Below are 13,924 nucleotides of genomic sequence, written 5' to 3'. Positions count from 1 at the left end.
CCCCTCTGGCAGCTGACAATGAATTCCCTTCTGACAATATAATCTCCTCCTCTACACAGCCATGTACTGCTCAAGCCTAGCTCCTTCCCTGACAAGCCAAGTGGAGTTCTATTTCTATTGGCTGCCCATGCAGGGACTTGTGAGTGGAGTAGCTGAGCATTTGTGTCCTCCATCATCAGCTCAATAGCTAGACGGACACACTGCTACATACTCTGAATACCCGGTGGCGCTATACCGTGTAATTATTAAATGTGCACTGTGCCATTTGAACAAACGTTGCATAGATCAATAGTACAAGCAACTAAAAGAAACTCTGTGATACATCTTATCACAGAAAAATGCTTCTTTCTCCTGTTATCATGCTTCTTCCTTCTCCCCCCCCCCCCCCTTTCCTGTGTGACTGTATTCAATGCTGAAAATCAGCTTAGCTTTATCCTGTGTCTGCACAGGACAGTCTATGAATGGGAAAAGAAGGGAGCTCCACCCACCAGCTCTGGGAGAACTGCAACTCAGAGATAAAGCCTGCAGAGCAGAAATCTGCTGACAAACACCATAATACAGGTTATAGAATGAACAGAAATCGTGCTGCTCCTCATGAACACACACACAGGGCAGGTTATCCCGTAAAGTCACCTGAAAATGACAAGTACGCATTCATGTTTGCCTAAAAAACAAAACTCAGGCACAGCATCACTTTTCTGGGGTTAAAAGGGGTACTCCGGTGGAAAACTTTTATTTTTATTTTATTTTTTTTATTAAATGAACTGGTGCCTGAAAGTTAAACAGATTTGTAAATTACTTCTATAAAAAAAAAAAAAAAAAAAAAAAAAAAAAATTAAATAAAAAAACTTCCAGTACTTTTTAACAGCTGTATGCTACAGAGGAAAATATATTATTTTTGAATTTCTTTTTTATGTTGTCCACAGTGCTCTCTGCTGACACCTCTGTCCGTCACAGGAACTGTCCAGGGCAGCATAGGTTTAGTATGGGGATTTTCTCCTACTCTGGACAGTTCCTGATACGGGCATCAGGTGTCAGCAGAGAGCACTGTGGACAAGACAAAGAAGAAATTCAAAAAGAATAGAATTTCCTCTGTAGCATACAGCTGCTAAAAAGTACTGGAAGCGTAAAGATTTTTTAATAGAAGTAATTTACAAATCTGTTTAATTTTCTGGCACCGGTTGATTTAAAAAATAAATAAATAAATAAATAAAAAAAAGCTTTTCCACCGGAGTACCCCTTTAAGTATAACATAGCAATCCTTTACCTTTTCAGCAGACTGCTCCAGATGTACGGTCACCCGCGCCAAGTCATCCCGGCTCTTAGTCAGGGTCTTGTCTTTCTCAACCAGCTCCGCCTGTGACTTGTCCAGAAGAGTCTGAGTCTCTTGGAGTTTGTGGAGATGACTTTTCAGCTCCTTTTCTTGGACTTGTAAGCGAAGCTCCAGCTCCGTAACTTTGTCTCTCAGCTCTGCAAAGAAGACGCAGCGGTCAGTACCTGCTAAATCTGCATATAAAAAAAAACTGAATTCGGGGCATTTCCCTCTTCTTCTGGAATTGTTAATTGGGTAAATGAACAAAAAGCAATCCCATCAAAATACAGATATTGTAAAATGGAATGACTTTATACCCAAGATGGAAACTCTACCTACATTAGGTAACATATTTATATGGAATATGGAGCAGAAATCCTGCATTTTCCATTAATCAGTAGAAAGTAGCCTCTTCCTAACTTTTTAGCAGCCTGTAACAGTATAATACTGAGGGGGAAGAGGGGGATGCAGCTGCAGTTTCTCTCTAACTTACTGTCTAATAAGACTGATGCTGTGAGAGGGGAGGAAGAGCATAAATGCAGAGAAACGGGGAGAACTGAGCACAGGGCTAGCATCGCATTAGGGACGTATAAGAGGGGATTGTGCTTATAAAGGTAAGTACTCCCAAGGATAGAAAAACCACAGCATCCCAGCGGTGATGTATTGGATGAGATCTGGTGACTGTGGAGGCCATTGGAGTCATGTGACCTCACTGTCCTGTATGAGATGATGTCATGTGACCTCACTGTCCTGTATGAGAGGATGTCATGTGACCTCATTGTCCTGTATGAGAGGATGTCATGTGACCTCATTGTCCTGTATGAGATGATGTCATGTGACCTCATTGTCCTGTATGAGATGATGTCATGTGACCTCACTGTCCTGTATGAGATGATGTCATGTGACCTCATTGTCCTGTATGAGATGATGTCATGTGACCTCATTGTCCTGTATGAGATGATGTCATGTGACCTCATTGTCCTGTATGAGATGATGTCATGTGACCTCATTGTTCTGTATGAGATGATGTCATGTGACCTCATTGTCCTGTATGAGATGATGTCATGTGACCTCATTGTCCTGTATGAGATGATGTCATGTGATCTCATTGTCCTGTATGAGATCAGGGGTGTGGAAATTTCATAAAAAACTACTTGTCCACGGGACTAAAATGGAGCAAAATCTACTTGTCCCTCATGACGATCCTCTTGTCCGGCCAATTTTCGCTTTTACGCTCTGATTTTTTCCTCCTCGCCCTATAATAGCCATAACTACCTACTATAATGATACCTTTTAATTTTTCAATAACATTCTCTGAACCAAAAAATATATATATATATATTTAGGGAAGTGAAATTGAAATAGTAAAAGATAATTTTGCAGATTTGGTGGTTTTCTTTTCTGCGCCATTTACCTTGTGGTTGAGGTAACATGTTAGTTTTATACTTTAGGCGCCTGATTACAGCAATACCAGATTTGTATCGTTTACGTCATGTTTTACTAATTCTGAACGTTTTCTAATTTTTTTAATTGCCATTTTTTAACCCCTGTAGCTTTACCGTATATACTCTAGTATAAGCCGAGTTTTTCAGCACGATTTTTCGTGCTGAAAACACCCCCCTCGGCTTATACTCGAGTGAACTCTCCACCCGCAGTGGTCTTCAACCTGCGGACCTCCAGAGGTTTCAAAACTACAACTCCCAGCAAGCCCGGGCAGCCATCGGCTGTCCGGGCTTGCTGGGAGTTGTAGTTTTGAAACCTCCGGAGGTCCACAGGTTGAAGACCACTGCAGCCTTCGACATCATCCAGCCCCCTCTCACCCCCTTTAGTTCTGTACAGTACTCACCTCCGCTCGGCGCTAGACCGGTGCTGCAGGACTGTCCGGTGAGGAGGTGGTCCGGTGGGATAGTGGTTCCGGGCTGCTATCTTCACCGGGGAGGCCTCTTCTAAGAGCTTCGGGCTCGGCCCCAGAATAGTCACGTTGCCTTGACAACGACGCAGAGGTGCGTACATTGCCAACGTACTTCTGCGTCATTGTCAAGGCAACGCCTCTATTCCGGGCCGGAAGCGCGGAGAAGAGGCGCCCCCGGTGAAGATAGCAGCCCGGAACCACTATCCCACCGGACCACCTCCTCACCGGACAGTCCTGCAGCACCGGACCAGCGCCGAGCGGAGGTGAGTACTGTACAGAACTAAAGGGGGTGAGAGGGGGCTGGATGATGTCGAAGGCTGCAGTGGTCTTCAACCTGCGGACCTCCGGAGGTTTCAAAACTACAACTCCCAGCAAGCCCGGACAGCCGATGGCTGCCCGGGCTTGCTGGGAGTTGTAGCTTTGAAACCTCTGGAGGTCCGCAGGTTGAAGACCACTGCGGGCGGATGATGACAAGAGGATGATGAAGGGGGGGTGTGGGATGATGACAAGAGGATGATGAAGGGGGGGGGTGTGGGATGATGAAGGGGGGCGTGTGGGATGATGACAAGGGGATGATGAAGGGGGGTGGGGATGATGACAAGGGGATGATGAAGGGGGGGTGGGATGATGACAAGGGGATGACAGGTGATGATGATGAGGGTCTGGATGATGACAGGCGGTGATGATGATGAGGATGTTAATGACGGGGGTCTGGATGATGACAGGGGGGGGATGATGTATTTACCACCCTAGGCTTATACTCGAGTCAATAACTTTTCCTGGGATTTTGGGTTGAAATTAAGGGTCTCGGCTTATACTCGAGTCGGCTTATATTCGAGTATATACGGTATTTTTTTTCCGCATACCAGGCTGTATGAGGGCTCATGTTTTGCGCCATAATCTGTTTTTTGTATCGGTAACATTTTGATATTGATCTGACTTTTTAATCGCTTTTTAACTTTTTTTTATGGGATATTATAAAAATTGCAAATCTGTGGTTTGGTATTTTTTTACATTTACCGTACGGGATACATAATATTATATTTTAATAGGTTGTACAATTACGCACGAAGCGATACCAAATATGTTTATTTTTATTATGTTTACATGTTTTTATATAGGAAAAGGGGGTGATTTGAACTTTTAACATGGAAGGGGTTAATGCAGCGGTCTTCAAACTGTGGCCCTCCAGATGTTGCAAAACTACAACTCCCAGCATGCCCGGACAGCCAACGGCTGTCCTGGCATGCTGGGAATTGTAGTTTTGTAACATCTGGAGGGGCACAGTTTGAAGACCACTAGGTTAATATGTGTCTTTCAAACTTTTATTAAAACTTTTTTTTTTTTTTTTTTTTTTTGACACTTTATTAGACTTATGAGGAATCATTAGAATCCTCAGACAGATGAATAGAGTTCTATTGAACTCCATTGATCTGTGTGCTCTGTGATCCATTGCTAGAGCCTAGTCCAGCCAGGATCTATCAATGACAGAGCCGGGACAGGAGGAAGCAGAGGTAAGTCCTCCGGCTACCTCTATAGTGGATCGCCCCCCTGCGATCGCGCTGCGGGGGGGCGATCCACCCCACTAGCCCACCAGGGAGCATTCACATCTCCCTTTAGACGCCGCTGTCAGCTTTGACAGCGGCGATCTAAAGGGTTAATAGCCAGCCGCGGCGATCGCCGCATCCTGGCTATTAGCGGCGGCCCCCGGCTACTGAGAACAGCCGGGGGCTGCAGAGTATGGAACGGGCAGGAATCCCGAGCCCGCTCCATACTCCCCTGTGAGCGCCGCATGCATCTCCCCGTGCAGATGTGCGGGGAGCGAAGGCAGAGGACGCAGGTCTGCACGAGGAGAAATAAGCCACGCCCCCTCATCTCCCCCCGCACGTCTACAGAGCAGGGGAGAGAAGACAAATACTGTACACAGTTTCTCATCTCCCCTGCTCTGCTTCAGAGGACACAGGCTGCAGAGTATGGAGCAGGCAGGAGTCGGGATCCCGCTCCATACAGACTGCAGATCCGCCACACTTGTCAGGTCCGGCCCTGCTTGCCCGAAGCCGGGCTAAGGGCCGGACAAATTCACCTGCCTGGCGCCCAAAACTGCTAGTCCCGGGCGTCGGGCGATAGGAATTCCACATCCCTGTGAGATGATGTCATGTGACCTCATTGTCCTGTATGAGATGATGTCATGTGACCTCATTGTCCTGTATGAGATGATGTCATGTGACATGGGGCATTATCCTGCTGGAAGTATGATCAGAAGATGGGTCCACTGTGGTCATAAAGGGATAGACATGGTCAGTAACAATACTCAGGTAGGCTGTGGTGTTTATACCAGGCTCACCGGGTACTAAGGGGCCCAAAGTGTGCCCAGAAAATGTCCCCCAAACCACTACACCACCACCAGCCTGAACCTGATACAAGGCAGGAGGGATCCATGCTTCCTGTCATCTGAATGTCACATCTGTAAACACTGCTCTACCGACTTTTCCCCATAACGCAATTATTCGCCGGTCACCTTGATTCTGGTTTCTGAGCTGACCATTTGCTGGATTGTTGGAGGATTCACAGAAACTTCTGTTTAACCCTTCGGATTTCAATCCTCTTTTGCTTGGCGTCTCCTCCTGCTCCCATGGATAATGGATTGAAGTGTAATTCCTCTTTAGAGACGTATCATGGCTGCTGGACGATGGGCGACTCGGTGTCCGCTCCTGCTGCCAAGAGAAGACCGAGGAGGACGACTGATGCCGAGCGATGTCACGGTGGTTCATGGTGTTCTGCGGTGCTGGCTGAGACGTCTGGTTCACCAACTGCACATAGAAGTATAGAAGACACGGCAAGTGATGTAGTAACCATGCAAACATAGGAGAAGACAACATGAAATGACCACCATGAAGGAGAGCAGAATATAATATACTGTTTGCTTCCCAACTAAACTTTATATAAACTTCTGACATGTCGTAGCGCAGGGCCGGACACATCTGTTAGGAATATAGAAGCCAACAAAAAAGTTAGGAACCCGGATGACACACGTCATGTCCCCTCATCTCCCCTGTGTCACAGTCATTAGTGTCCCCTCATCTCCCCGTGTCACAGTCATTAGTGTCCCCTCATCTCCCCATCACAGTCATTAGTGTCCCCTCATCTCCCCATCACAGTCATTAGTGTCCCCTCATCTCCCCAGTGTCACAGTCATTAGTATCCCATCATCTCCCTGTCACAGTCATTAGTGTCCCCACATCTCCCCCTGGATAACAGTCATTAGTGTCCCTACATCTCCCCCTGGATCACAGTCATTAGTGTCCCCTCATCTCCCTGTCACAGTCATTAGTGTCCCCACATCTCCCCCTGGATCACAGTCATTAGTGTCCCCTCATCTCTCCTGTATCACAGTCATTAGTGTCCCCACATCTCCCCCGTGTGACAGTCATTAGTGTCCCCATATCTACCCCGTGTCACAGTCATTAGTGTCCCCTCATCTCCCCCTGGATCACAGTCATTAGTGTCCCCTCATCTCCCTGTGTCACAGTCATTAGTGTCCCCTCATCTCCCTGTGTCACAGTTATTAGTGTCCACACATCTCCCTCTGTGTCAGTCATTAGTGTCCCCTCATCTCTCCTGTATCACAGTCATTAGTGTCCCCACATCTCCCCCGTGTGACAGTCATTTGTGTCCCCATATCTACCCCGTGTCACAGTCATTAGTGTCCCCTCATCTCCCTCTGTGTCAGTTTTCACTGCCCCCCCCCCCCCGCCATAAATGCTCTTGATTTCCCATCGACAGAAGATTTTTCTTACTTTAATCTGGAGAATCTTCAATTCCGTTTCCAGCCTCTTTCTTTCCGTCACCTCCTTATTATACTTCTCTTGCAGCTCTTCATACTTACAATCTGTCAAAACACAAGTGGAAGAATTAAAATCTTAACTAGAAATTTGTTCTCTTCAAAGGGAACGTGGACTTTTGCAAACATTTCTACTACTCCAATGGTTCTATAAGGCTGGGTTCACACTACGTTTTGTAACTACGGTTCCCGTATTTAATGCATGTCTATGAGCCGATCGGAGTGAACCGCAGCCTCCGGTCGGCTGCGTTTTCGGCCGTATGCGGTTTCCCAACCACAGGCAAAAACGTGGTCAACCGCATTTTTGCCTACGGTTGGGAAACCGCATACGGCCATAAAAGCAGCCGACCAGAGGCTGCGGTTCAATCCGGTCGGCTCATAGACATACATTAAATATGGTTCCCCTATACGGCTGAGTGCGGGCGCCGCGATTAAGCCCCACCCCCCTCCTCCCAGTCGTATACGGGAACCGTAGTTACAAAACGTAGTGTGAACCCAGCTTAACACTGATCTATACATCTACATGGTTACAGAATAGAAACAACAAGTGTGCAGTTTATTACCGCACTGTAAAGACAGGATAGTGCTGTATTGGTTTTTCGGATTGCCCTTCACAATTGCCTGCACCCGCCTCCGAAGAATTGTACTCTGTGCATTGCACTGGAACAATAAAAAAATTGCAAAAATCTATGTGCCCTTTATAGAAGACCACTTATAACCTGTCGGGTTTTGGTACTTGACATTTTTATTTCTCCAGATCAGTGTTTCAAAACCAGGGGGCCCCCAGCTGTTGCTAAACTACAACTCCCAGCATGCTGAGGCACCCTGTTGGGAAACACTGCCCTACAGATATGTATGACTAAATGGCCAAATGGGTGTTACCAGTAGGGGGCGTGATCAACTGGCTCCAGAAAGTTAAACAGATTTGTAAATTATTTCTATTCAAAAATCTTAAACCTTCCAATAATTATCAGCTGCTGAAGTTGAGTTGTTCTTTTCTGTCTGACAACAGTGCTCTCTGCTGACATCTCTGCTTGTCTCCGGAACTGCACAAAGTAGAAGAGGTTTGCTATGGGGATTTGCTTCTACTCTGGACAGTTCCCAAGACCGGTGTCATCAGAGAGCACTTAGACAGAAAAGAACAACTCAACTTCAGCAGCTCATAAGTACTGAAAGGATTAAGATTTTTTTTTAATAGAAGTAATTTACAAATCTGTTTAACTTTCTGGAGCCAGTTGATATATTAAAAAAAAAGTTTATTCCTGGATAACCCCTTTAACTAAATCAGATAGGCCATGCGTCATTTTTTTTTAATGATCAATAAAAATAAGGAAATTCAAAGATTACCATTAAACTTGACAGGTGTGAATGAGGCGGTAAGGCTTTTCTGGGGGGTAACACAGATAGACATGTCCGCCCCATTGAACGACTGCTGGCTCCTTTCCAGGTCATTCTTGTATCTGTGGGATAGAAAGAGAAGGTTGCCCTTTAAATCCGATATCAATAACTAGTGCAGGGAAGACAACTAGATACTTGCTTTTGTTTTCTACAATCAGGATGGCACAGGCCCCTAAATTATTCTGCCCCCCCCTAGGGATCGACCGATATCGTTTTTTTTAGGGCCGATACCGATAATCGGTGGAGGTTAGGGCCAATAGCCGATAAATTATACCGATATTATGGTATAAGTTATCGGCTATTTATCCCCCCGCGACACCGCTGCAGATCATTGATTTAAAGCGGGCGCTTTAAATCAATGCACTGCAGTGGCTTTTGCGGTGCCATAGGCCGCCGCCGCCACCCGCTTCTCTCCCCCTACCGGTCAGGGTGGTCCGGGCCATCCATCCTTCCTGTAGTGCCGGCGGCATTCCGGGTGGAGGGTGAACCAGTCCGGGCTGTCCTTCTTCTCCGGGGGTCATCTTCTCCACTCCGTGTAGGCTCCGGCCTAGTACGCTGCATAGACGCCACTGTGCAGTGACGCACCTGACGTCACGGTGTAGCGGCGTCTATGCAGCGTACTAGGCCGGAGCCTGCCTGGAGTGGAGAAGATGACCCCCGGAGGACAGCCCGGACCGGTTCACCCTCCATGCTGCCGGACACTACAGGAAGGATGGATGGCCCGGACCACCCCCATTACAGGTAAGTTTAAATTTTTTTATTGACTCGGAGGGTGGGGGAGGGGCCCGACCAGTATAGCAGTATGGGCAAAAATCCATACCGCTATACCGCCCAGCACTAAGGTGGGGGGTGCGACGCGGTGCGGTGGTTCGGGGGGGGGGGCGGTCACGGTGCGGCGGGTCGGTAGCGGTCGCGGTGCATTATCGGCAAGGTAATTGCCGATACCGATAATGCCCAAAATCGTGATTATCGGCCGATAATATCGGCCATACCGATAATCGGACGATCCCTACCCCCTACCCCCCTAATGCTTTCCCATGCTCCTCGTAGGCGGGGTCTACAATCACTGGTCACTTTATCGGGTACACCTTCCTAGTCCCAGGTTTATCAGCAGGAAAATAGTTTTATTGTGCGGTCAGCAACAGTTGGATAGGCGCCGATGGAGTTCGCAATGCCCCACTTCCGCCACGCCCATCCCCTGTAAGTGAGCGCGGGGACCGCACTCACTTACAGGGGATAGGCGTGGCGGAAGTGGGGCATTGCGAACTCCATCCGCCCTATCCAACTGTTGCTGACCGCACAATAAAACTATTTTCTGGCTGATAAAGAGCAGCCAAAGGTATAGCTGCATTACAGGTGTTATCATCTATACTATCATGGTATTAGTCTTGGGGGGGTACAATACCCACGACAGTTGCGCTTGAACAGGTGTACCCAATAAAGTGGCCGGTAAATGTCTATGCGCTCGCCCCCCCCCCCCCCCCCCCCCGTCACCTCTTCAGCTCCTGCTCCAGCTTCTCGATGTTCTTCTTGCTGGCGCTCAGCTGACCCTCCAGGAAGTTGATCTGCGTGTCCTTCACCTGCTGCTCGTGGCTCAGCTTCTGCCGCGTCTTCTCCTGGTTGTCGCACAATTCTATTAGACTCTGATTTTCTCTTTTCAGCGCCGTGATTTCGCCTTTCTCACATTCCACCTGTTCACATCATGGAAAAATAGGAATAAAAATAAACCGCGGTTACTAAAAGCCGTAAATACTTTCACTCCTTAGATGAAAATATTTCAATAGGATACAGCCAAAATGTATAAGGGTATATTGTCATATGTACACTCAGCTTACTTGAGTGTGTATATATATATTAGCTGACAGCTTTCTGGGGTCCCTTTTTTGGCCCTATAGGACATTGCAAAAAAAAATAAAGAAAAAAAAGCCCTCTTAAAGGGGTACTCAGCCCCTAGACATCTTATCCCCAAAGGATAGGGGATAAGATGTCTGATCACTGGGTCCCGCAGCTGGGACCCCCTCGATCTCGGTGCAGAACCCGGAGTTCGTTTAGAACACTGGGTGCGGGTGTCGTGACATCCTGACCACGCCCCCTCAATGCAAGTCCATGGGAGGAGGCGTGGTGAGATGTCATGATGGGCGTGGCCTTGACATCACGACCCCCGCAAAATGTTCCGAACGCTGGGGCAGCGGACTACCCCTTTAAGGTGCCTCTCCCCTCGAGGTTACATACTGCAGACAGTTTGGATGGGGGAGGATGATTTTGGGTACTCTTTATAATAGCTCTGTACATACGATGCCGTTCCTTACCTTCTGCTTCTGTTTTTGGAAGGCCGCCTCCAGGGACTCCAGCTGGAACTGCCGCTGCTGCCGCTCCTTCTTCAGCTTATCCAGCTGGCTCTCCAGCTCCTGGATCTTCTGCAGGGTCTTGGTGGGAAGACCCTCCTTCCATTCCTCCACCACCCAACTCATGGTCCTGGATCTATGGGATGCACTCGGAAATCTGTGGAATCAAAGCATCAGGACAATGGTGGGCGATCGCTCTTCACCAGGACACACAGCACTCACCCATGTCCACGGGACTCCCGGCCATCACTTATCAGGTAGACACTGTGTATAGGCTGTATGGGGGTCATCAGTGCTGGCTCTTCTGTACAATGTATCGGCGGATGTCATGTGACGGCTGTATGGGGGTCTCAGTGTTGGTAATTCTGTACAATATATCGATAAAGATCATAGGATGGCTGTATGAGGGTCATCAGTGCTTGGTCTTCTGTACAATGTATCGGTGGAGGTCATGTGACGGCTGTATGAGGGTCATCAGTGCTTGGTCTTCTGTACAATGTATCGGCGGATGTCATGTGACGGCTGTATGGGGTTCTCAGTAGGGATCGACCGATTATCGGTATGGCCGATAATCACGATTTGGGATAAGGCCCCGCCCCCCGCCTGCCCCCCCGCACCGCACCCGCCACTGCCTCCCCCATCCCGGGTTTTATAATTACCTGTTCCCGGAGCCCACGCTACTTCTTGCTCCTGCTGCGTCCTGCGTTACGCTGTGCGCAATGACGAGTGACGTGATGTGCGCGACGTCACCGTCAGTGCGCACAGTGACAGTTCAGGAGGACGCCACCGGAGCCAGATGTGGAGTGGACCCCGGGAACAGGTAATTATAAAACCGGGGATGGGGGAGGCAATGGGGCCGGTGCGGGGGTTGGTCGCGGTGCGGCGGGGGGAGCGGTGGCGGTGATAGGTCTCAGGACCCCCGGACAGGTAGGGGGAGAGTAGCGGGTGGTGGTGGCAAATGAAAATAAACCATCTCTCACCTTCCTGGGTTCCCGCGGAGCACCACAACAGCTGATTGGTCCTCCGGTCCATCTTCTTCATACTTCCGTGTGTAACGAAGCGTCACATGGCGCTCAGCCTATTATGGGCCGAGGCAGAACATCGCGGCGGCCGGCGATAGGCTGAGCGCCATGTGACGCTTCGTTCACACAGAAGTATGAAGAAGATGGACCGGAGGACCGATCAGCTGTAGTGGCGCTCCGCGGGAACAGGACGGAGCAGGAGTACTCCTTTAAAGTAAAGTTTTCCGGTTACTTAATAAAATCTGCTGCGGACATTCTGTTTATTATCTCTGCCGTTTGTTGGCCGGTTGGCGGCAGGAACATTACTATTAAGCAAACCTCACCCTGGCGTCACAACATCTAAGGGTTAATACCACCAGACCCTCCATTCACCACAAATGTATCGGCGGAGGTCATGTGACAGCTGTATCAGTGGAGCATGTGTGGAAGGACCTAGGGGGCGGTCGGTCATGTGACAACTGTATCACTGCTGGCTATTCTGTACAATGTATCAGTGCAGTATGTATGTAAGGACCTAGGGGCGGTCGGTCATGTGACAGCTGTATCACTGCTGGCTATTCTGTACAATGTATCAGTGGAGCCTGTATGTAAGGACCTAGGGGCGGTCGGTCGTGTGACAGCTGTATCACTGCTGGCTATTCTGTACAATGTATCAGTGCAGTATGTATGTAAGGACCTAGGGGCGGTCGGGTGACAGCTGTATCACTGCTGGCTATTCTGTACAATGTATCAGTGCAGTATGTATGGAAGGACCTAGGGGCGGTCGGGTGACAGCTGTATCACTGCTGGCTATTCTGTACAATGTATCAGTGCAGTATGTATGGAAGGACCTGCGGCAGCAGATAAACATGGAGGCCGCCGTGGCGCAAGTTTTAGTTCCAATACACTGGTTAAATGCACAATGTGAACCATACGCTGCACTGTCCTATTCAATCCTATGTAGAAGCCTATACATAAAGGAGAATTAGGATTTGGTCTTCAGGACATGCTGAGACTTGTAGTGCTACAGCAGCTATACAGTACATGGTTCCCCATCCTGGTACGAAACTACAAATCCCATGAACCCCCATGATGGTAGTTGTAGTTTCGCACCAGGAGCTAGAACACAATGGGGGAGATTTATCAAAACCTGTGCCGAGGAAAACTTGCCCAGTTGCCCATAGCAACCAATCAGCTTGCTGCTTTCATTTTAAACAAGGCCTCTGCAAAATGAAAGAAGCGAGCTGATTGGTTGCTATGGGCAACTGGGCAAGTTTTCCTCTGCACAGGTTTTGATAAATCTCCCCCAATATGAGTGAGTAGGTCAGTGTTTTCCAGCCAGGGTGTCTGCAGCTGTTGCGAAACTACAACTCCCAGCATGCCCGGACAGCCTTCGGCTGTCCGGGCATGCTGGGAGTTGTAGTTTTGCAACAGCTGGAGGCACCCTTGTTGGAAACCGCTAGAGAAGGAGGTGTACCCTCCCCAGCGGGGGGCGCTGTGCTCTCTCTCACCTGTCCCCCGGGTGATCACCGCCCTGATCCCGTCATCTCATCCGCCGCGATAACGATTCAAACACCGCGCCATCCACAACACGCAACAGACGCGGCCCCCCCCCTGGGCTTCGCCCACATCTATGAAACAACTGCTGTGATTGGTCCAAAGGCGCCCCACCCCCTCATGTCATTGGATAGAGCACGCTAGAAGACCCCGCCCACACAGCCACGCACAGTAAGAGAGAACGGGGCGAGGGCGTGGCTTCAATTCAAAATCATTGCCGGGAAATGTGAGGCCGAACGCGATTGGCTGCTGGAAAGTCGAATGTGATTGGTTATTGCGTTCTGGCCGTGCAGCCAATCGGAGTAGAGCGTGGGGAATTTAAAAGGCGGTGGTGGCGATGTAGTTCATTCAGAAGATCGGTTCGTTTAGTTTCCTGACTCTGAGGTTGTATTCACACTGGGTGTTTAAAGGCCGCCGTAATTTGACCGTGATTTCCCGCAATCGCGGAAAGTATTGCGCTGTATGGGATAAAATTGCGCGATTTTGGAAAATATCGGTAAAATTTCGGCCCAGTGTAAACACAGCCTGAGACTGCTGAAAAGTGATCTGTAACGTCAA

At 48.7% G+C, this 13,924-nt stretch overlaps 1 protein-coding gene across 3 annotated transcripts in view; it reads right to left on the bottom strand.

The window, feature by feature from the left end:
* CENPF (centromere protein F) overlaps positions 1–13,463 on the bottom strand; it is a 61,294-nt gene extending 47,831 nt beyond the window's left edge. For 2 of the 3 annotated variants that reach the window (XM_056568310.1, XM_056568311.1), the window contains exons 1-7: positions 13,321–13,461; positions 10,773–10,965; positions 9,958–10,154; positions 8,413–8,525; positions 7,022–7,113; positions 5,743–6,034; positions 1,268–1,470 (exon numbers count right to left, since the gene is read on the bottom strand). In XM_056568310.1, coding sequence (XP_056424285.1) covers positions 1,268–1,470; positions 5,743–6,034; positions 7,022–7,113; positions 8,413–8,525; positions 9,958–10,154; positions 10,773–10,934 — 1,059 coding nt within the window. In that variant the 5' untranslated portion in view covers positions 10,935–10,965; positions 13,321–13,461. Of the gene's footprint in view, positions 1–1,267; positions 1,471–5,742; positions 6,035–7,021; positions 7,114–8,412; positions 8,526–9,957; positions 10,155–10,772; positions 10,966–13,320 lie in introns of all 3 variants that reach the window. The other variant, XM_056568312.1, reaches the window with a different exon arrangement.
* Positions 13,464–13,924: the final 461 nt, after the last annotated feature.

Source organism: Hyla sarda, chromosome 3 (genome assembly GCF_029499605.1).
Source record: "Hyla sarda isolate aHylSar1 chromosome 3, aHylSar1.hap1, whole genome shotgun sequence".
Classification (NCBI taxonomy): domain Eukaryota; kingdom Metazoa; phylum Chordata; class Amphibia; order Anura; family Hylidae; genus Hyla; species Hyla sarda.
Note: the sequence above shows the minus strand (reverse complement) of the source record. Positions and strands in the feature narration are given on the sequence as shown.